Below are 22616 nucleotides of genomic sequence, written 5' to 3'. Positions count from 1 at the left end.
GTTGTTGTTTGTCTGGCCGCCATGACACCAGGTAGGGGACAGCAGACCAGCTTTTGAAAGGGGTCAGTTTGGATTACAGTCTGACCACACCCACTTGAGGTCAAAGGTCAACTCCTCCTCTTTGGTTCACTGATGATGAAGCGCTGTATTGAGTAAAACAGGGATGAAAAAAAAGCCCTGTTTGAAATCTCATTTCTCCTCCTCTTCCAAAGCTAAGGAACCATGGAGCACAGCCCTGCCAGCCTGGAGGTGGGATTGAGGTGACACACCACCTCCAGCCAATGGGGGGGAAGGATTTGAGGGATGGTCCAACAGCCCCAATAAGGCTGCAATAGGGATGGGGGGCCCAGGCAGAGGAAGACACTCTCTGGCCAACAGGAAGCTAGCCAGCTCTTTTTATTTTTATTCCACCGCTGGTCAGGAAAACTCCAGCGAGAGACAAACTTGAATCGTCTGTCAACGTGATCTGGCTCCGCCTCCTCCACCGGGTTTCCTCGTTTGGCCACACCCACTCGCTGCCCCGAACAGGAGCACTGGGTGGCTAAGCAGAGACAGCGAGCCCCCCCTTTCTGCCTCATACCTCGCCGTTCCTCACTCCTTCCTCCCTCCTCTTTGGTTACTTCACCATCCCTCTCCCTCCATCGCTGAGTCTTTTTGCTTTGTCAGCCCTCGGGGAGGCGTGCGTTTGTCGAACGGGGCAACAAAGATGGCGGGGTGCGCGGGAGAACGGGAGTGAGCGATTGAAATGAAAAACAGACTCTGACGTCAATCAAAGACACTTCCTTCTCCAGGACCCTCCTCTTCCTCTCAGCGTGGAATCCTACTGGATTTGCTGCCACACACGATTTCTACAGACCACGCCCACTATGTATTTAACAGTTCAATTATTGTGCAAAACTGGCTAGCCATGACTATTTTTGTTTTATATTCATGATGTTATTGGTTTAATTTATCCTTGATTTGTTTGCACAATCGGGGTGCTGGTCTTATAAATGTATTTTTGCTCGGTTTATTTTAGGAGAATTTTAAGAGGTTTTAAGTAACGAAGCAGGGCGTAGTGTTTGTGTGCGAGTGCATAACTATATTTGTGCGTGCGGATGTGTGTCTGCGTTTTAGTACAGGATGTATGAATGCGTGAGATAGAGTGTGTATCTTTAAAAAAAATTGGGGAGGGGGGGGGGTCTTTCTCTCTATCAGTATGCACCTTTTACAGATTGTATCTATTTATTTATTTATTTTTTTCCCAGAAGAGAAAAAATGTGTGCGTGCGTGTGTGTGTGTGTGTGTTTGAGTGATTTACTTGTGTATTCTAAAAGCTGATTTTAAGCCTAGACAGTAAATTAAGGTAGCATTACAAGTATGGTCTTGTTTGTTTGTATGTACGTGAGGGTGTGTGTGGGTATGTGCGTGTATGTGTGATAATGGGCCTCTTTAACACAGGGTTACCATGGACAGGCATGCTTCCAAAGCTTTGTGATTTCATTAGCAAGATTTTTACTTTTTAGCCAAGCTGCAGACTCAGAAGCTGCTCTGTCTTCAACAACTAGTTTTTGCATAACTTTTCTTTATTTCCCCACTCAGAGGTACTTAACTGTAAGGTCTCCAGCAAGGTCAGAGTGAATTATAGATCTTTCAGGCATTGCAGTTTTTCCAGACGGTAAGAAGCCTTTTGGCAAGTTGCTGTTTTTCTTAATCATGGCGGTTGTTGCTCTGAATTTTAGAAGTCCCCTTATTCATAGCGGCACAGTGACAACTCGTAAAGGAACTCAGAGTGGGGGTGGTACCCCGCGTATCACACATTACACGACCATTTGAGTTTAAACTCCAAATTAACTTTTAGGGCTGGTGTACAGATGCTGCAAGACTTCTGAATCACACATCTTTATATGAGGCTCGTATCATAAAATGTATTTTTTTTATCAGGGATGGTTTCAGAGATAAAACCGACTTCCTGTTTGTGATATTTATGATTTACTGGTAAAGACAGTTTTGCTGAAAAAATTAGCATACAAGCAGGAAATTTTACTGATAATTATAAGACGATGATAATTGTTTGGTTAATGTGATAAATTATTAGATAGAAATCACAAAGCTTACATTTTGGATGGAAATTGTATCCTAAGCTACTTTTTTTCTTTATAAGTAGCCTGAAATTTTTTGATGGATCGTTCTCTTTTTTAACTCAACCCTTGGGTATAGTTTGAATACACTGAAAGTACGACCACTGCAAGGTATTTCATTCAAGCCTCAGCATTTTACACAGGGCACAGGTCTCACTTCGGTACTGTACCGTCTCCAAAAGCATTCCTGACATCAAAATCACCTCATTGGTACCAACTGCCACATGTATTATTATTATCATTATTATTATTTCTACAATTTAATAGTATTTAAAAGTGAAATCGATAAATATGCAGAATGTGTGCAGGTAAGAAATAAAAGGGGAACAGATTCATGAAATTCAGTCTTAAAAATTTCAGAATCAGAGAAACTTTATTAATCCAAGAGGGAAATTGAGTCCCAGAAGGACGAAGATGAAGCTTATTATCAGTTTTATTTTCCAAAAACTAAGCATCTTCCACCTACACTGTAAGACCCTTAAATACAGGTTGTCAATGGCCTAGCAGATGGATTCTCAAATAGGGAGAAATCTAATTGGTGTTAACAGCACTTTCAAAATGCAAAGTACACCAGGAGAATACCAAAAGTCACCAAACAGTGCATCTTCATGTTTTAGTTATGACATTAATGAGTCATTTTAAACCTAAATCACAAGTTTCTCTAGTTAATTCCAAGAAAAATTCGAATACACTGCAAAAGCTTTTGCCATTTCAAGTCATCAGCGATGTTGAACGACCACCTAGAGACACTCGTATGTCTTAACTTATGGCCATTCGTTTCTCTTTAATTTACCATTAAGGACTTACTGTCGAGCTCTAATTCCTTCATGTTAAGCAGAGCAGCTTTGTGGCAGGGAAGGGAGGTATGCATGGACACACTGCCATACACTGCGTCCTGTGCCAGTACCAGACTTCTGACATTATTATGCAAACTAAATGTGAATGTTGAGTATGTTCTAGTGGCAGTGATGATGTTGTTTTGTGGTTATGACACTGCAAACTCTGAAAAAGTCTGTTTTGTCAAAAGGAATTAACCCTCCTAACTTATGCCCCCCAAAAAATCATTTGCCTTCATAAAAATACTGTCAACATTTCTTTGAATTATTGTAAAAGCACCTCTTAAAAAATAATAATTTGCTGGCATAAGCTGACAGGACCGTTTGGTGGCTAGTTTTGCTATAAGCTGCAGATCTGGGTAAAGTCAAGAATGTTAATACCTGAAAAGTAGCACCAATCTTTGTTCAGTTCATCAAGCTGAAGTTTAGTTAGCCCTGAGTTTAAAAGTCAATGGTTCTAGCTGTTCTGCTGCAGTGGAGCCATCAGCTTTTTACTATGACTATTTTATCAGCTAGTATATCAACAGCCATGAATGTGGAAACCAGTAATGAGTGACAGTATTGGATAGGAACATTTCCACAAGATTGCATAACATATTATAAACAGTCCAGGACCATCTCCAGCTGATAAATAATGAATTAATGTACTTAGACTACATTCACTTTACTTTTGTGTTCCTTATAAATTTTAGCCTATACATAAATACACAAAGCAACCCTGCAAATCAGAAGTACCACCCAGGCTTGGTGAGTGTGATTTCAGAATTAAGAGAGCTGTGGTGCCCCCGTGTGGAGTGGAGCAGCATTGCCATTTTTATGTCCCACATAGAATAGCACGAGATGTTGTGTTGCAGCGTAACGGTATGAGTGGGTGTAATCCTGCAACCCACAAGATATGCAAAAACAATGCAATAACTATGACTGTATACAAGGATCCTGAAGTAAATATGTTTGTGAAAGTGAAGAAAAAAAACAACAACACAGTATCATGAAGCTGTATTATTTTCTGTTTGTTATGTTTTTAAGTCACCTTGGTGGTTTCCATGCCAGAAAACCTAACATACTTGAAATCAGGTACATTGCAGTGAGGTATAGTGCAGATGTATTTATTTTTCATTCTCGTCGCAGGGTGTAGGTCGAGCATGTTCTTTTTTGTTGTTGTTTTTTTTGACGCAGTGACCTGAAGGTCAGTGTTTTCCTCGTGAATTAACAAGCAGTCAGTGGAGACGCAACAAAAGCGACTGACCATATTTCCCCAGGTTCCCACTTTCTGACTGTATCTTTTTATGTTGCTTATTTCCCCTTTTTGTTTTTTTTAAGAATTAAGCTTGTTGGGTGTAAACATTGCATGAGGTTCACGTGTTGACATTTGAGCGTTCCGGGTTTTGCAGTTGTTTTGTTTGATTCAGGTTAAATATGACTATTTAGTGTACATAAAATGATTAAAAGCAGTATTTCTTCTTCAGAACTGACTGGACAGCAGTTGAAGAGTCCACAGAAGGGGATTTTGCATATCTTGTGTCTTATGTGCTTTTAGTTTATTTTCCTGATGCATAACCCTGAGGAGGACAGTGAGATGAAATTTAAGAACAGATAAATGATCAAGTTTAATATTTTTCCTCTTGCATTCAGTAAATAAGGCTTTGTGTTGCCATATTACTTTTAAATTGATTACTGGGACAGACTTTGATTTAAATCCAGGTTGAGGACAGATAGGCAGGAGTTACACAGCATATATTCAAATGTTTCTACTCTATAGGATGATATTCTAACATTTTTACTATTCAGTGCCAGTCACAAATAATTTACTAGGCTTTTATCATGCTGCAGGTCATATAAACACTCATCATTATGAGTAAAATTGCATTCTATATTGGTCAAATGTTTGTGTTTCAGCTCAAATGGAAAATAATCTTATACAAAACCTGCAAACAAATCTACTATAAAGACTGGTGTGTAGCTGTGCTGTAAACAGTCAGTGTGTAATATGATATTGGTACCAACCTGCAGTGAGGGCCCCTTTGAACAGAGCTGACTGATTATCAGGAAAAGCTCAGGTATAATCATTTGCTTTGACAGGGACCTAATATGCTTTTTCATATTTCTGTCAGCTATATACTGTTACGATATCCTCATATTTAAAGCTTCAAATAGCGTATGTACGAGTATTCCGTGTGAGCCAAAAGCTCAAACTTCTGACTGATCTAAATATTTTTTTTCAGATGTTGGCTCTACATAAATATACATATGCATAAATTATCCCAAAATGGTCATTTCGGGCACATATCTTTGACTATGAGCACAAAAGCTCTGCCCGCCTGTGCTTCGAACCTTAGAAATTTGCCTTAAAGGAAGTTGAAACATCTAAAGTTGCTTGTTTCAACTCATTTCACTTGTATTTATATAGTGCTTAATCACAGCAGCAGCCACATCAAAGAGTTGTATCTTCTAAAATGAAAGGTAAATGACCCCTGAGCAAGCACTTGGCGATAGTAGGAAGGAAAAACTCCCTTTTAACACGAAGAAACCTCAGATAATAAATGAACAGAGAGGCTGCACTAAAGCGCAGTGTAAAGTAAATAAGATTATTTTAAAACGTAAATCATGCTAAACTACTCTGGTAACATCTGAGAATAAGAAAAACAATATTAAGCAAGCATAATGGATCCCCTTTAGTCACGGCTCATTTCAGTTTGTGGTAAACGTGCACCAAACGTGCGTCTGTGAAGCTCTTATCATTTATTAGCCACATCTTCCACCTTGAATCCACTACGTGTGAGGGGGTCTTTTTGTATACTTGTGCTCTCTTTTCCCACATAGACAGATGACAGCGGGTTTAACAGGCTGATAAGCTGTAGCCGTCCTGGATCTCCACCTGCAGCCAGTTAAACTGTAAACAAAGCCCCTCTGCCACAAAAGGGTGCAGTTCAAATGGAAGTAATTTCCTCAAGTGAAAGCAGAGCTGGAGTGGGGAACGGCTTAGTCCCTGACAGATGGGTGACAATCTATTCAGCGGTCGACAATGGGAAGACGTGGGCGTTTGGCCTGAGAATGTTGAACGCAGAGATTATTTCATCATGTTTGGATTTCTGGAGGGTGATCTGACATGGTGGATTATACAATACATTTAAGTAATGTTTTATGTGCATAGGGATATAAAATATTGGTCCTATATAAATGATGATATCTTTTGTCTCACCACTAGCCAATGATTGTATATTTTTATATACCATATATAGCAAAATATTTATGAACGTATGATATTTAATCGCCAGAATGTTAGATTAAGGAACAGGAAGGACACTTCTATGTAGGCTTGCTGACTAGAAGTCAGTATGAATTCCCACTTTAATGTATTTTTTAAGCAAAAGGAAGCAGCAGGAAATAAGGAAGCACCGAAGAAGAAAACTGAATGTTTAAGCTATGGATGTTTATGGATGTTTCATAGTAAATCGTGGGGCTTTTCAACTTATTGCCCACATTCTGAGCTGTTGAGGAAGATTCGGAAAGGTTGCTTCACAATCAGCTACACCACAGGAAAGCAATCCATCGCCCCTGCTTGTGACTCCAAAATTAAAAGGCTCAAGACCCCAACTTTAAGCAGCAGACAGATCCAAATCCTGACATGCTTTTGCTCGTGTTTGTTTTTGTGTTTTGGCCAGAGGTCTGAAACGTCCTACCAGCAACCTGTACGTGCAGGTCAGAGTCTGGTTATTACTCCTACTGTAGCACTGAGAGACGTGTCTCTCTTCAAGTAGTCCTACATCAGCAAAACATATACACACTGTACATTTTTAACAGACCTAACCAAAAATGGCACCTACCAAGGACTAGATATCTTTATGGGGGGGAGGGTTTGAGCCGTTTAAATCGTGTAGCCTCTTTTCTTTTTCTTCTTTTACTTCCAAAAAAAGATATTGGAGGACTTGATCTACATGTGTGTGTAGAGTCATTTATTCATCTGCGTTGTGTGCAGAGTAGGAAGTCAAGTATTTTTGCGCCTGATGAACTAATTCGATAAGATCTTTTGTCTGCATTTACAGTAAAAGCTCCAGACTCCAGTGCAGCAATTTGACCGTTTATTTCAAAGAAAGCAAAATGAATTCAGGTTGGTTTTGCCATATTTATTCACCAACAATGTTATCTGCTGGATTTAGCCTGGAAATGCAAACATGGTCACTGCTTCATAAAATCTTGACACTGGGAAGCCACAAAAGGATGACAAGACTGATTTTTATCGTTACGGAGAAAAGCTGCTGTACATTGAGAAATTTTTAATCTGTTCAGTATTTTAAAAAAATGAAAATAAACTAACAAAAAAATAGCATTTTACACACTTTTTAGAAGTATTAGAGTTGTGTGTTTATCCTTAACTTTGCCAGTTCGGAGAGTGTGAGGCTGGAGAGCAGAAGTCTTGTAATCTTTCCCCGTGTCGGTCACTCAGATCTCCTCACGTGGATCTACCATTGTTGCAGCAGATGCATATTATATTTTCTTGTAAATCAAAGCGTTTGTTGATCACTGTTTGATGCCGACAAAGATATTTTAAGATGACTATTTTGAATATAAATTGTATTTTATTTTCCAGGTACAATTAGAATAGCCAGCTGTCGTAGGAGTAGAATTAAAATCATCAAGAGAATCACCTCAGATGTTATTTTGACTTCGATGCTAATAAACGCTTTGGGAAAGAGGGCAGAAACGGAAAGCGGGAACATATTGTTACATGCAACTTTGTACTGCATGTCTTCTATTTTAGATATTAAATAATAGGAATATTATAGCTATATTATATGATATTAAATGACTGTTAGGGGCAGGTTGTTGCAGCTTGTGGGACGGATGAAAGAATCTGGTTTTATTTAAAGAAACATCCTTATCAAGTTTCAGGTGCAATGCTGTGAGTTTATTTATTTAAAAAAGAGAGAGAGAGAGACTGATTTTGTGTGAAGATTTACGTTCATCTGTTTGTTGCTCGTGCAAAGACACGATCTTATGAAGAAACATCACAGGTCGGTAAGGAAATGCAGTGGGGCACAGGTGCATTTCATTCAGTCCTTGATGGACTAAATGCGATCAAGGACACGCAGCCTGTTTAAAACTACAAATTTGGGTTACATGATCATTACACGTATTTAATCTGTTGGGATCAATGAAATCAAAACATCTTCAAAGTAGAAGTGATTGATTTAGCTTTAAATAAGTGATCACTGCTGAATTTCATAGCCAGCTCTTTGCATGTTAAGCAGCACTCGCACATAGCAGCACCCTAACAGCTGATTTTAATCATTTTTTCCCCTCATAGCACGACGTTAAGTCATCAGATATTGGTGGCGACGTTTTTCCAGGGCTGCTAAGCTCTTAGCTGAACCTGATAGATGAAATTTGCTTGCCCAGTGGGTTTAGGAATAATGTATAGACTAGAATTCACTCATTGTATAGCGGCACCTACAACAGCACCTTTTATGTGAATATTTAGTATGACTGTTTTGTCAGGACCTCAAAGACCTTGTGTGTTATCCCGCATTCATTCCAAATCACAGAGAGCCCTGCCTGGCACTCAGTTTTGACACTAAGATTGAGTCTTTCCGTAGCAGCAAACGCGACTCTCTTTGGGATATTACTTCAGAGGTGTGGCAGCAGCTTTACAATGCAGACTTGACTGTCAGCGGTTCTGGTTTTGGAACAGCTTTCACCTCATTAAAACCACGAATGTCTCCGCCTGTATCTGCTTCTCCACTCTTCATTTTACAAACAAGAGCTATTTAACATTGCATCGCAGATGAGAATTATTTCTCCAATCACCCCGTGAATGTAGGATACAGTTATATGCTCTTACTCACACCTGAGGAGTCACTTTATATTTGTAGATTTTCCTTCTACGTAGCCATTAATGGAAGAGAGATGTTCTGACCAGCACAGACATAAAAGGCCTCAGTTGAGTTAGAAACATAGAGGTCTTGTATCTGTTTGTGCGTGTGCAGATGCAGCTTTAAATAGATGAGTGGGCCCATTTGAGAGCATCATGAGTGTTTTCTTCCATTACTGATGATGCAGGAGCATCTCTTTAAGCAAAGAAGGCACTTCCCTGCTTTTGGCCAGCTTGATTTAGTGGCAAGAGAATCGCAGCTCTACGTACAGCACAGTCTTTATCTTCTTTCTGTTCCTCATTTATATATCAGGGCTATGCTGCTCTGTATGATCTTACGTGTACGTCACTACTCATGCAAAGTGTTAAAGGGCCATTAACAGGACTGAGCTGTTTTTCTTCTTCTTCTCTGTCAGAGAGACGTCTGTTGTCAATCCTTGAGTTTATTTTTTTGGAGAGAGGTGATCACACAAAGACCAATTCCTTGTAATATTAGTAGTGACGCTACTGTTAAATGTAGTATTTAATAACAGCACTATTTACGATCAGAAAAATGAACTAGAGTGTGTTATTGTGCTTGGTAGCTTTGGAGACAGATGGCCATTTTTTTTCTTTTCTTTTCTTTTTTTTGTAACTGAATTCTTTAACATAAGCCACTCCCCCTCGACTGTGCGAGGAATTTCATTTGTTCTGAGGTTGCTAAGTGACATGATCTCACGATTGACACAACCTTTTTATTTTTTCTTCCTCTCGTTCTGCTTTTTTTTTCTAAAAGAGAGATCTTGATTTTTTTTCTCCTTCATTTCATTTTAGATTTTAGAAAGGGAAAGAATACAAATGAAATAAATCAGAATATTAATTCAATCACTTTTTCTACTCCTATTTTCAATAAAAAGTGAAAGAAAAAACCAAACAAAAAGTTGATTTGTAAATAAGTAATGTACAGTTTGTATCTGTAACTTGTCAGTCTGTCATTGGTGACAGAGTCTGTCTTGCTTATAACGCACGCTACAAGTAAATAAAAAAGGAAAAAGTATATTTAGACTGTATGGTCCCTTGAAAGCAAGTTTTAAATTAATATCTGATGTATATTCCTGTAACATTGCATTTTTATCTGAGGAATGATGTTATTAAAAAATTGCAAATAAATTGCATTTCCTACAGTGGTGTGTGTTTTTCACAGGTCTCTATCCTCACATGTTCCTCAATAGACTAACTCTGGCATGACCTAAGTGCCGTGAATGCAATACGGTAAAACTATCAAAGGTCCTGAAAAGCTATTGTATGGACCAGCTATTTCACAAAGAACAAGAGGGTCTCATACAAAACAAAACACTACTGAGTTCCTTCTAAGAACTGTGTGGGCTTTTGCTCTCTAAACATGTCCAACTTTGGAAGAAAATGTGTTCACTCTAAGTTTCCAGATGCCTACGTTTGTAAAGGACTCTGTGGATCAGTCCTGGCTCCTTCCAAAGTTTGAATGCAGAAGGTGTCATTGAGGGAGAGGTGGTGTGCCTGATTTGCAGAAACTTTAAGGTGAATGCTGGGAGGACATTTCCTGGCTTCTTCATTGTAACAAATAAATGTTAATCACTTCACCTGGCAGCAGTGAGGTGATCCCGCACAGTAAGACAATGCCAAAGAAACAACTGAAACTTGAAATGACACTCAGGCGCTAACGGATGTGTAGATTGCACCGGTTTTCTCTGACGTTTCGGGTTGTGTCCTACAGAGTTTTTGTTCCCCTGCTGAAAAAAAACACCTTCCACAAGTCAGAATTTAAAGTTGTTGAAACTTTGTTCAAGTGAATACATCTAAATTTTGAGAAAACCCCCAAATTTTAAGATAATTACATTTTTGACAAGAATGCCAAAAAAAATTCAGTGGCACAAGAACATTCATAGGATTCAGCTCAAAGGGAAGGCTGCAGGTTTCTTAAACAGGGATGAAGTTAGAATAGTTTTACAGAGAGCTGAAAAGTGAAAGTGTTGCATATTTAACCAGCACTCCACCCAGAAAGCTTCATCATCAGATTTTCTACACTACAATGTGAGCGAGTGTAATGGTGTGTGAAACTAAAATGAAATTGACATCGCTGATGGTAAGTATATGCTCAAGTGCACTTTAATGCCTGCCGAATACACTGAAGAAAACAAAGCTTATACTTCCAGCGATTGCATGGTTAATGCTTCCCACACTTATTTCTTCGTACAGAAGGTAGTTCATTCTGGAATTCCAGTTTGAAATATACTTGTTTGACTGACAATAAAATAAGAACTGCAAACTACATGTGAGGTTTATGAGTGGCAAGGTGTCTTTTCAGATTCCCCTGCTGCGAGAATTCTCTCTCGCAGTTTGGACACTTGAATGGTTTCACCCCATTGTGGCTGAGTGTGTGTCTCTTTAGGCAGTTTAACGTAAGGAAACGCTTGGGGCATTCAGAGCACAGGTATGGGCGCTCCCCTGTATGAGAGCGCATGTGGACATTTAGGTGACTTTTGCTGGAGAAACCCTTCCCGCACTGGACGCAGGTGTAGGGCGTCTCCCCCGTGTGAGACCGAGTGTGCAGCAGCAGCTCGCCCGAAGACAAGAAGGATTTCCCGCAAGTGGTGCAGAGGTAGTTTTTCTCCCCTCTGTGCATCTGCATGTGTCTCGTGATGCCAGCTTTGCTGAACCATTTCCCGCAGATGTTGCACAAGTTGGTGGGACCGTTGTGCAGGCGTTCATGCTGCTTGAGTGAATACCTGCACAGGAATCCCTTGTTGCACTGGTTACAGATGAATATTCGTCCTCTCTTATGAAGCCTCTGGTGCTGATAAAAGCCTGATGGGCTGGTGAATCCTTTCTCGCACTGGCTGCAGCGGTAGGGGAAGCTGTGGAGCTTCATGTGAGCCTTCAATTGATTTGGATGTTCAAAGAACTTTTCACACATCGGACATTTGGTTTCTTTCTCTGTGAAGTTTTTGTTCACAGGTCGCGTGCTCAGAAACCTTCTGTCTTCCTGCTTGGGCTCTTTCCATCTACGCTTTTCCTTATTTTCTACATTGTCATTTTTCTGCTTGCATTCCCAGTTTTTAGCCACACTTTTTGGTTCGGTTTTCCTCCGTTTGTCTGAGTCACCTTTTACTTGATTTTTCACAGCATTCTGACGTATCTTCTTCCTGACTTTTTTCCCAGAAAAGTTTGTGTGAATAGAAGCGGTTATCTGGTGCTCACTCTGGATGTGCTCCTGGACTTTTCTCTTTATGCGATGTGTGAATGAGCACTGAGGGCAGATGAATAAACAAGAGAAAGGACCTGAAAACAGTACAAAGCACAGCAAGTCAGAGAGATAAGACTAACTGATTCAAGAGTAATATTGGTCTCCTACTTTTTTTTCTGACCTGGTTTCTTTTTTGGCAGCCAATCATTTGCCGTGACATCAAAGCTTTGACTTGATTCTTCTTCTAAGCCCTCCAGTGATGGTGTTTGTTCTTCACTGTCATGATCTTCCTGACTATAAGCCTCAGTGAACCCCTCTGCGACAGTTTGAGAAGGGAGGGCTAGTGTGGACAAAATGACATCGTCCTCACTGCTTGACCGTGCTGTCAGAGAAGAAAGCCCGATAATATTACACATTACTCACTCATTTATAATACTTCATTAAAAAAAAAAGAAAAAAGGTTCCCACCTGAACTTAGAGTCCCCGTCTGTCTGTGATGATGCAGCAGGGTCTTCAAACTGAAGGGTTCAGACAGATGGAGTCCAATTTCTTCTGATACAGGTGTTTCATTGAGCCAAGCTGCTGTCTGAGATGGAAAGAAAAGACCACAGAAATGCAGGTTGTAAGAGAACAAAAAATCTTAGAGGTTACAAATTTTGATCTCGTGCTGCAAATTACTTTTGTAGTACTGCTGGAGTACCTGCTGCAGGTCTGGTACTGGCAGCAGCTCTTCAAGTCTGGACAGAAAGATGGACACAAGCTGCTGGATCCTTTGGTTATAGATGGAGCCGTAGTTGGCAGGAAAAACCTCCTAAAGAAATCATATCTGAACTATAGGTTCATCTACTTGATGAGAAGCATAGATTATAGGTTATACATTTAATACAACATGTAAATTATGGTACTGTGTGCAGAAAACGAAAAAAACAGATTGTGGCTACCTTGTGACTGATAAGTTAGAACCATATGAGCCACTGATTGTAGCTAAATCAGAGGCTTCAAAACTTATGACTTGTGAATTTTTCAGAAACCAACTTACCTGAAAAAAGAACTCCTTCTCAAAAGGAACATTCAAAATGTTCTGAACCAGGCTAGCAAAGTTGCTGTATGATGTCTTCAATATATCAGAACTGGCCTGTCAAAAAGAAGACACACAATACAGGAAAAAGGTTTTTTTCTGTATTTTTAATCTATTTTTTCCTAAAGCTCATTGTTTGTCTAATTTTTTGTTTGCTTGCTTGTTTGTCTTTTTAAATTTGGTGATGAAACAGCTCTGAATTGTCTTTAAAAACACCCACCATCTCCTGATTAGAGCTCAGCTCAACACTGCAGGTGTGGACTTTATCTAGTTGACTCTGGATCATCTGCAGGTTGGATACACCATCACCTCGACACAGCTCAAGAACCAGCTGCAAAAAAAAAAGATCACGACATACTGTGGAAAAAAAACGACTGCCACTATGAGCAGAAGCACAATATTTAGGCATGTAATAACAAGCAACACAAAACACTTCAACTTCGAAAGCAACAAAAATGTAATGAATGAAATGATGAATAACAGAACTCGTGCCTTACATTAAGTGCTATGAAAAAGTATTTGCCACCCTCCTGAGATCAGATTTTTGTCTGGTTCTCACACTTACATCAAACAAGTTGCAATATTAGACGAAAATAAGCTGAATAAATAACCTAAAAAAAAAACAACTTTCAGGGCATGACCCGATAGCTGGACATTCTCCTTTAGGATTTTCTAGAATAGAGCAGAATTCATGGTTCCACCAATTATAGCAAGTCATCCTGTCCTGAAACAACAAAGTAGCTTCAGACTGTCACACTACCACTTCCATGTTTTACTGTTGGTATGATGTTTTTTTAAAGAAATGCTGTGTTACTTTTATCCCAGATGTAACAAGACTGTTTTGCAACCACCTGGATGAGTTGTCGATGTACTCTTGGAGCACTTTTGGTAGGTTGGCCACACCTGGGAACGTTCACTAATGTTCCAAGTAGTTCAATTAACTACCAAAGCCTTTTAAATGTGGTGAAAATGTAAATTGTGGTTAACAACAATATTCAAAACCTACCATATATATTATTACTTAGACATGCACTAGCACATTAAGGTGAAGGCAGGAAAAAGACCCTCTGAGGGGCCACATAGATAAGTACTACATTAGTATAGGTTATTAATTCCTCATCTCAGCTTCACTGACATTAAAATGTATTTACAGTTGGGACTAATCCCTTACCCTTGCTCTCAGGCCCAGGATGAGCTGAGCCTTCTGGGTGGGACTGAGCAGCTCTGGGACCATCTCTGTTGCCAAACTGATGAAGTCCGCCAGCTTGTCATACTGCATCACTTTGAGCTGCTGCGCTACCTGCCACACGAAGGCAGACATGAGTCTCACTGGAGGGACAAGGAGACGCAGAGAGGCTGGAGGAAGAACACGGTCTGCCGAAGACACTGGAAACAAAGGTTTTGGAGTGAAAGCACCACATAATTTAACTAGAAACTGCAATTAACAGGTTACAGCTATACGAATAGAGAGAATTAGCAACGTTAGCTTAACAGCCTAATTGTTTTAAGAAGGCTTCTCTGAGCTAAAGAAAATAAATAAACCTACTAGCAAACAAACGCGCAACATCGCACAAACCTTCGCTTTTCCACGCCATTTTCGTATTTTATATATTTCTATAAAATTGACTGATTATTACTTCTGCAGACATCCTAATAAACACGGAAATAACCTCTTGGTAAAGCGGATGTTATGACGATATCGTGCCTTCAAAATAAAAGCAGACAGCGAGAGGACAGTTTGAGCTCAAATGTGGTTCACGTTTACTTTTTTCTAATAGACTAGAAAAGAAAAGAAAAATCATATTTTTTTCCATATGCTATTTTTTGCCCTTTTTTGTCTCTAGTGTTGCATTCATACATGTTTACTTACAATTGGGCTTTTATTTTTGTACTTATTGATAATGTAACCGTTGTTTCCAATTAATAAAATCCCAACTCAGTCTTTTAAATCAGTGCTTGGACCCTGTTAATATCAGGGAACATTTAGTGCAAAAACAAAACAAAACAAAAACACACACAACAACAAAAAAACACAGTGGAGAAAAAATGGGAACACCCCGTTTTTACACACCCTGCTACTATCAACCAGGGTCGGCGGGCAGCTGGGAACTCGTTACCTTACTGTTATGTGTCAGCATGTCAGCAAATCAGTCGTCGTCATCATGCTGAGAGGTGTTCGGTTTAACTTTAGGAAACACCTTTTCCCAGCTTTTGGCTCTTTTTGCGCGCAAACTTGAATAAAGACGCTCACCTGTCGCCATGGCACGAACAAGCAAAGGCGCACCTAGATCTGACGAGGAGTTTACGTTTGTCAGCCCAGCTGTGAAGTACCTGCTGTTCATATTTAATTTTATATTTTGGGTAAGTAATCGCGCGCTATTATAAAAGCATTGACTGACTGATCTCTGCGTGTGGTGACCTTCATTTTAGGAACTCTGTGTGCTGGTTAATCATTTGTCTTTGGAGCTTCCAGGGGACGTTTGACTAACAAATAGTTCAAAGACGTTTATGCTGTGATTTCAGTTATGCCAACCATGTAAGGCATCACTTCCTTGTCAGCGGAACACTTTGCTGCTTTGTTTCACTTAGTTGTTCTTTAACTTTGGTGTTCAGAGTGAAACTGAGGGAAAGAGTAGAAGGGAGAAGGAAGTACGGGTCTCACTCACAAAGGCATACACACAAACAAATACACCAGGTGTTCTCAGCTCAGTGTTTAAACATTGACTAAGTTTTATTCTCACTTTGAAAATCAGGATTGGATTTGGTCACCTCAGTCAGTGCTGTGGTTTGTTTCAGCCACCAGAAAATGTGAACACAAAGGAGTTTTCCCAGTTTCACTGATTTCCTTTTTTGTTACATACTCAATGCCAAGCAAACTTTCAGGGTCAATGTGCTCATGGGGCCACACATTTGTTTAATGTCCCCACCTCACATCTGTTTCCTGACAGAGGTTGTCCCCTGTGCCAGGTTGTGCAGGTGGTGATACATCTCTATTTCAACAAATGACTGAATAACATCATTCAAATTAAAATTCCGCAAATTATGTAAAACTGCGAAGCTCAGAAGGTTGGTTGTAAACAAAACGTTCCCATCAGTGGGTTGCGGTGTCAGGTGACCGTGGGCCAGAACTTAAGGAGATTTCTTACAGCATTTTTAGAGTTGATCTCTTGTTGCAGATTTAACCAGCTGAGGTTTAGATCCATGTGAGGAGACTAACCCTTTTTCAGGAAAATTAGAATGCTTAAACCAAGATCTGACATGAAGTTTTAGTGTTTTTCTTATGTCCTTGCTCAGTGTTTGTAGTGTTTCCTTTGCACATTCTATTATATTTGTAATTGTTTCATTTTTTGCATGGTTTTTTTTTTTTTTTTTGTGCATAAGTGTGTCAGCAGTATTGAGGCAGTGCTCGTGTACAAACAGGATAAGTCTGTAAAAACTTGTATGGAATGTGTTGTCATTTCTGCTCCCTCCAGCTACAGTGAGTCTCGTAGTGCGCGCCGCTTCTTTTCATGGCAATTACTGACTCGTATGCAGACATGAATTACCTTCCTAATATCACCCCTGTGGTTTTTTTTCCCTTTTTTTCCCTTTGACTGTGAAACTAAACCCTTCCAAAAAGACAAACCTGACCTCTCTCTCCCACCACATTAAGGCGCAGTGTCTGCAGTAACTCGATCTATGTCATTCAGGCTGGGAAGAGTATTTACTATTATTCTATTGAGACTGAGAAAGCAGTGCAGAGTGAAAGAGCCTTTATTTTTTTTAATGAAGTCTGCAGGTTGCTGTAGGTTAATATAGTCAGATTAAAGCAGAGAGACTGGAAGAATCTCCTAGTTTTAACAACCAATTGTTGGTGATGCAGTTTAACACTGATTCAGAGTGAATGTTTCTGGAAAATCATCAGTGCAGCCTTATCGGTGACTCATGTGTAGCCACTGCACATTTTTCTTATTATTGTAATTGAGTGTTCTGGAAAGATGATGATGCACCCTGTACAAGCAGAAACATAAGAGAAATATTTCTTCATATTCCCCTCGAGTGCATATTACACTTCACTTCTAATTTTTTTTTAATTGCCCCAAGGATAAAGAAATCTTGGGTAATCTTTTTTTCTATGTGTTTGTTCTCAGATAATTTCTCTGGTGTTGGTGTTAATCGGAGTGTATGCCCGCATTGTGAAACACGCAGGTAAAACAATTCTCTATTTATGAAGCATACAGTCTTTTTTAATAACACAGTGGGAGTCCCATCACATATAGGTAGAGTGCTTTTGTTTCTGTAAGGCTTTGTTAGTCCACTTTTTCACTAAAAACATACTTGAAAATGCAGTTTTTGAATTATATTTCCAGAAATGTTTCCCAGCCTGCCCTCTCTGTCTGTGTTATCCTTTGAGTGTCTTCTCTCTCCCCTTCTGCTTTAGAAACAGCGCTCGCATGTCTCGCTGTGGACCCCGCTGTAATGCTGTTGATTGTGGGGGTCCTCATGTTCATCATCACCTTCTGCGGTTGTGTGGGGTCCCTCCGAGAAAACCTCTGCCTCTTGCAAACTGTGAGGAAGAAGAATTTAATGGATTTTAAAGTTTTTATTATATCTTTAAGGGTCCAAATGCACAATCTTTTAAGATCATTGGTTATATTTGTGCTATCTATGCCAAGCAAACAGGTTACACTAGGAAACCATTAAAATATTTTGCTTCTAGAGTTCACTAGTTGTTCTCTGCTTTCTTGCTTAATCTGCACATTTTTTATTTTACAAGTGAGGCGCTCATAAGCAACAGCTTCATGGAGACACAGGAGGAGGTTTAAATTACAATGTGGTAACGACTGCTCTTTTTCCCTCCTCCCAGTTCTGTATCTGTCTGATCGTGATCTTCATCCTGCAGCTGACTGCTGGTGTCCTGGGCTTCATCTTTTCAGATAAGGTAATCGAACAATATGGACTGTTCTATCAATCAGAATAATGTAAACACAAATGTATTTCAGTTCTCTGTATTCTCAACTCTTTCAAAACTTAAATAGGTTTCTTTTGTTGCTCATTCTATAATAAATAACTTTGGGTGTAATAGTCTTTTGGGGGGCTCTTTATCATTTGATGATTTTTATACAGTTTTGTTTTATGTTTATACAGAATATCAGCACTAGTCATATGAGAGGTTATACAGTAGCTTCACATTAATATAAAACCTTGAAAAGCACGCTCCAAACTGGTGCTTAAGACTACTTCTTTTGCCTATTAATGATGTTGCACATGATATTAATTTTCTTTTAATTAAAAAAAAACCCAACAAACAAACAACGACAACAAATAAAAGTCATTTTAGCTCATCACTAGTTGGTTGCTGTGCAACATGATTATATAATATATTGTATCGTGTATAACTAAGCTTTTGTGGATATAAATTTGACGTGATTGTCGTGAAATAAAAATAGATTGCTTTAAAAACAGGCCATTATTTCCCATTGCTAGGAAGATGCTTAGTTACCTAAATGAAGTTTTTGGATAGAAAGGAGATGTTATTGTTGTAAGATTTAAATGTTGTTTTCAATTTTATCTCACAACTTAGACATTCACATTACTCACACTCTCATAACACGTACATATAGGATCTTGGGGGTGGGCACGCTACACGGACTCCAAATTGCCATCAGGGTGTACACCTCACCCCTGGCGTCGTTGCTCACCTCTCAATTTTAAATACACGTAGACATTGAGGGCTAGCAGGAGGGGCTGTGCGCTTACCTGCTGCTCTCTGGCAGGTAGCTCCATGTCCTCCTGGGTTTTAAATGCACCTTAGAACACACATGCATCAACACTACATATGAGCGGGCAGAGGGAGGTTTGGAGTCTTCTCACACCCCCGTTCTCTGTGGCCTGCTGGAGCGGGGGGGCTGGGAGGAGGAGTTGGCCGTCCGACTGGGGTCTGGAATGTGGGGCCTCCCTGCTGCTGCGGAGTCGGGGCGGTCTGCATCTCCCCACCGCAGGGAAAAGGGTAACACCACCTGGGTCTGGGTGCAGTTTCCAGCTCAAGGGGTACCTAGACCTGGGGCTTAGAGTACGCTTGGGGAGTGTGATTGTGTGTACAGTGTCTCTTTGTGTTTGTCTCCACGTTGGGTGAGTGTTGAGTAATTGCATATGAGAGCATGAGGGTGGGAATGGATGTTTGTATCTGTGTGTGCCTGTTTGTCTGTGTCCATATGTCAGGTTGGGTATCAGACGCCACCTCTCTGGGGACATCCCAGGTCCTCCAAGGTATGGAGGCCTATCTCCCCCCACCACCACTTCCCCTGCCAGTGGCAGACACCCTCAGACATCGGTGCGTTGGTGGGTCTTTGTGTCCGGGGATGGGAGTCCAGGTACACACCGGCTCACTCCTTGGTGGCTGCTTATCGGGCCCTGGAGCCTGGGGCTCGCTCGGGCCACTTCGGGGGTGGGGTGCCCTCGGCCTCTCGGCCTGGGGCTCGGTCACTCAGGCACGGCTGGCTGCCGGCGGAGCTCCCGGGCACGTCACTGCAACCCCCCCTGGCTTATGCTCTACGGCTGCTGAGTGACCCCTCATCTGGGACTCTCCTCAGCTCTTTCTGGGACAGTGGCGCGGCTGCCCCTCTGTTGGTCTTCCTTGGTCTCTTGTGTTCTGGGGGCCTCTGGATGTCTGGAGTTTTGATCTCCTCCATACCTGCTTCATGCCCTGGAGGACGGGGCTGTGGCTCCCCACACCCTCTAAGAGATCATTACATGTAGGAACCTTTTAAAAACAAACGCGTTCATGCTCACAGGTGTACACACGGGTGCTCACACACACAAACTACACTCTTTTTGGCTCCTACCTTAAAGCACACTGTGCGCTGTCGATCTTACGTGCTGCACAATAATGTTTAATATTTAGTATTTACTGTTATATTCCCATATATCATCATGATGTTGTTTATCCCTTGTTAAATGCTTGTTTTCTTTTTTCTTTCTCAACGAGTGATCCAGGTGATTGATTTATGTATTTTTGTCTGCTTATTTTGTTGGGTTTTGTTTTTTGCCCTTTATCCCCGTCCCTCTTCTCCGCTGTTTTTTTCCCCTCTTTCTTTCTCCCTTTTCTTTTCCTCATTCAAGTCTGTCCCGTATCTAGAAAGTGAAAATAAAAAATAAAATAAACAATAAAAGGTGAATCAAATAGACCATTACGGCAAGGCTGGGACAGTCCATTTGGTAAAGTAAATCCATTGGGCATCTTTCTTCGCCTTTAGACAATAATTCTGATGGCAAAAGAGCCAAACGGGACAGGCAAAAAAAAAAAAAAAAAGATTTAAATATAGGATGATTTTAAAAAGGTTTAGGTTGCTAGGCAACATGATGACGTTACAAAATCTGACGGAGATGAAACTCTTCAAGGCCCTAACATGTACATGTGTGCCACTTTTGGTTGCTCCAAACTCCTGATCTTGTCAGAGTTGGCAGCCAACGAAGCAAACAACACACACAGGGAGAGAGGTTGTGTATTATAAAATGAGAGCGCCCTCTGCTGCACGTTGTCCATATTAATCTAGATTTATTTCATTGTTTTATTTACTTTTTTTATCCATAAAATACTTTTTCATTTTTCTTTCAAGGCAAGAGGTAAAGTGACCGAGGTGATCAACAATGCCATTGTCCACTACAGAGATGATATTGATCTGCAAAACCTTATTGATTTTGGTCAGGAAGAGGTAAGGATTTAGCCTGAAGGTGGAATTGTTGGGGTGATGGCAGCCTTTTAGGTGGCTACTCCATCTTCTGATCTCTTCTGTCTCATCAGTTTGACTGCTGTGGTGCTTTGAGGTACTTGGACTGGTCACAGAACATGTATTTCAACTGCAGCAAGGACAACCCCAGCCGAGAACGCTGCTCTGTCCCCTTTTCCTGCTGTATATTAAGAAATGACACGGTGAACTTGCTTTTAAGAATATGCTGATACTGATTTTTGTGGTTCATTTTTGTTGTTTTTCATGTGTTTTAACTGTGTGCTCGTTTGCGGGCAGGTAATCAACACCATGTGCGGTCACAACATTCAGGAATTGGATTACATCGAGGCTGGAAACCGCATTCACACCAATGGCTGCATAGACAAAATAGTTGATTGGATCCACAGCAACCTGTTCTTACTAGGAGGCATTGCGCTGGGACTGGCTATACCACAGGTAGAGGATTACATACCAACACTCACACAGCTTCTAATAGAAGAGACACATGTTCAACCTTCTGTCATGTTTTCTGGTTTGCAGCTGGCTGGAATGCTTTTGTCTCAGATTCTGATGAACCAGATCAAAGACCAGATCGAGCTGCAGAACTACAACCAGAAACACAGCTCTGACCCGTGGAGCTGATCCAGGAGACACCAAAGTCTGATGAGGAGAACAGGAAGCATGTAGACACCAGCATAATCGGGGTTGATTGGTAGAACTAAACCAATAGAGTCCTTTGAGCCTGTTATGATTCTTGGACAAAGGACACACGGACAGACCAAATGCTGACTTTTGAAAGGGTTACTTTAAAAGCAAACTTTATACCCAAGCAAGGGCAGAAGGTATATTTGGTGCTCAGGATGTTACGTTTTAGTGAGGAGATGCAGTCGAAAATATCTACAAGAATTAAAAAAAATTTATTTTGTGTTATTTTATTACAAAAGTTTTTTAAAAAAAACTTTTTTAAAAAGCAAAAAGCATAATTTTACCATCAGTGAGGTGGCTCTGATTTTTTTCAATGTGCTGAAAATTACTGTAAATCACATATTGTTTAATGTCATCCTTTAGAACTGTGTCTGTCACTCAAGTTCAGCATACTTAAAATATGTCTTGAGACAAGGCCAAGCCAATGCATACAGACCATTTTGTGAATAGTTTCTTCCTCTTTCGCAAGCTTGTATTACCTCAATGCTCCAGAACCTCCCCCACCCCATGAACATGTTACAAAGTTAAAGCAATAACATACAGTATGATAAACAGGTTTCGTTCGACAACAACCGCAAGCAAATGTTTACACTGCTGCTCTGACCTTTCACAATCATGCTGCCATGTTGGCCTGCTCAATTGTTCTGCCAAGACCTCACACTGCACATGATGTCATCGCCTCCTTTCATTTTGGCCAGCTGACTGCCTGCATGGCTGTGGAGACGCGGGATTTTCTTGTAGGGTGTATATTGAAATACGTTGCCATTGCAAATAAATGTTTGCCAAACCACACAGTTCATATTCTTGTGTTTGGACTGAACTAGTTTAAATTTTGAATCCTTCTTGCTCTCACTTTATTTTAAAACTAAAATATAGAAGAATTCTTTTAAAAAGAGGAAAACAAATGTCTGGAGTGCTGTTGAATCACCCTCTTGAAGTAGTTATTCGTACAAGCCAGTTTGTACTTTGTGACCCGTCACTGTGCAGACTGACCTCCCCTGACTGAGGGGGGAAAATATTTATTCACTCTGAAAGCAAAGCAAAGTCTGGTTCTATTGAAATGTTTTGTCAGGATTAGCTTCAGCCTAGTCATAAAT

General features: G+C 40.3%; 2 protein-coding genes across 5 annotated transcripts; one reads left to right on the top strand and one right to left on the bottom strand.

Moving 5' to 3' along the window:
- Window positions 1-10931: 10931 nt before the first annotated feature.
- Window positions 10932-14839, bottom strand: LOC146649986 (uncharacterized). Of its 4 annotated transcripts, none has more exons than XM_085386827.1 (8): window positions 14652-14839; window positions 14277-14491; window positions 13326-13436; window positions 13067-13162; window positions 12728-12835; window positions 12496-12613; window positions 12209-12409; window positions 10932-12122 (listed from the first exon to the last, which is right to left on the bottom strand). In XM_085386827.1, the coding sequence occupies exons 1-8, from the start codon at window positions 14698-14700 to the stop codon at window positions 11110-11112; spliced, it is 1911 nt and encodes a 636-aa protein (XP_085242953.1). In that variant the 5' UTR covers window positions 14701-14839; the 3' UTR covers window positions 10932-11109. The 4 variants fall into 4 exon arrangements, with proteins under 4 accessions (XP_085242953.1, XP_085242952.1, XP_085242954.1 ...); XM_085386826.1 differs by having other exon boundaries at window positions 12728-12838; window positions 14652-14838; XM_085386828.1 differs by having other exon boundaries at window positions 12728-12838; window positions 14682-14818.
- A 299-nt stretch (window positions 14840-15138) lies between these two features.
- Window positions 15139-22318, top strand: tspan33a (tetraspanin 33a). The gene is made up of 8 exons (XM_085386830.1): window positions 15139-15466; window positions 17236-17293; window positions 17526-17653; window positions 17952-18026; window positions 20704-20799; window positions 20889-21017; window positions 21112-21270; window positions 21355-22318. The coding sequence occupies exons 1-8, from the start codon at window positions 15365-15367 to the stop codon at window positions 21454-21456; spliced, it is 849 nt and encodes a 282-aa protein (XP_085242956.1). The 5' UTR covers window positions 15139-15364; the 3' UTR covers window positions 21457-22318.
- Window positions 22319-22616: the final 298 nt, after the last annotated feature.

This window comes from Rhamphochromis longiceps, linkage group LG17, assembly GCF_057381845.1.
Source record: "Rhamphochromis longiceps isolate RC_006_pf linkage group LG17, R_longiceps_female_GT1.1, whole genome shotgun sequence".
Classification (NCBI taxonomy): Eukaryota; Metazoa; Chordata; class Actinopteri; order Cichliformes; family Cichlidae; genus Rhamphochromis; species Rhamphochromis longiceps.
The sequence above is the reverse complement of the archived record's forward strand: the minus strand, read 5'-3'. Positions and strand labels throughout refer to the sequence as shown.

Bases quoted from the DNA above. Each gene is read 5' to 3' on its own strand.
- LOC146649986 (XM_085386826.1), bottom strand. From the start codon at position 14,700: ATGGCGTGGAAAAGCGAAGGTTTGTGCGATGTTGCGCGTTTGTTTGCT. The intron at 14,492-14,651 runs GTAGGTTTATTT...CTTTGTTTCCAG, and splicing joins TGTTGCGCGTTTGTTTGCTA to TGTCTTCGGCAGACCGTGTT. The intron at 12,839-13,066 runs GTAAGTTGGTTT...TGATTTCTTTAG, and splicing joins AGAAGGAGTTCTTTTTTCAG to GAGGTTTTTCCTGCCAACTA.
- tspan33a (XM_085386830.1), top strand. From the start codon at position 15,365: ATGGCACGAACAAGCAAAGGCGCACCTAGATCTGACGAGGAGTTTACG. The intron at 18,027-20,703 runs GTAATCGAACAA...TTTTCTTTCAAG, and splicing joins GCTTCATCTTTTCAGATAAG to GCAAGAGGTAAAGTGACCGA. The intron at 21,018-21,111 runs GTGAACTTGCTT...GTTTGCGGGCAG, and splicing joins GTATATTAAGAAATGACACG to GTAATCAACACCATGTGCGG.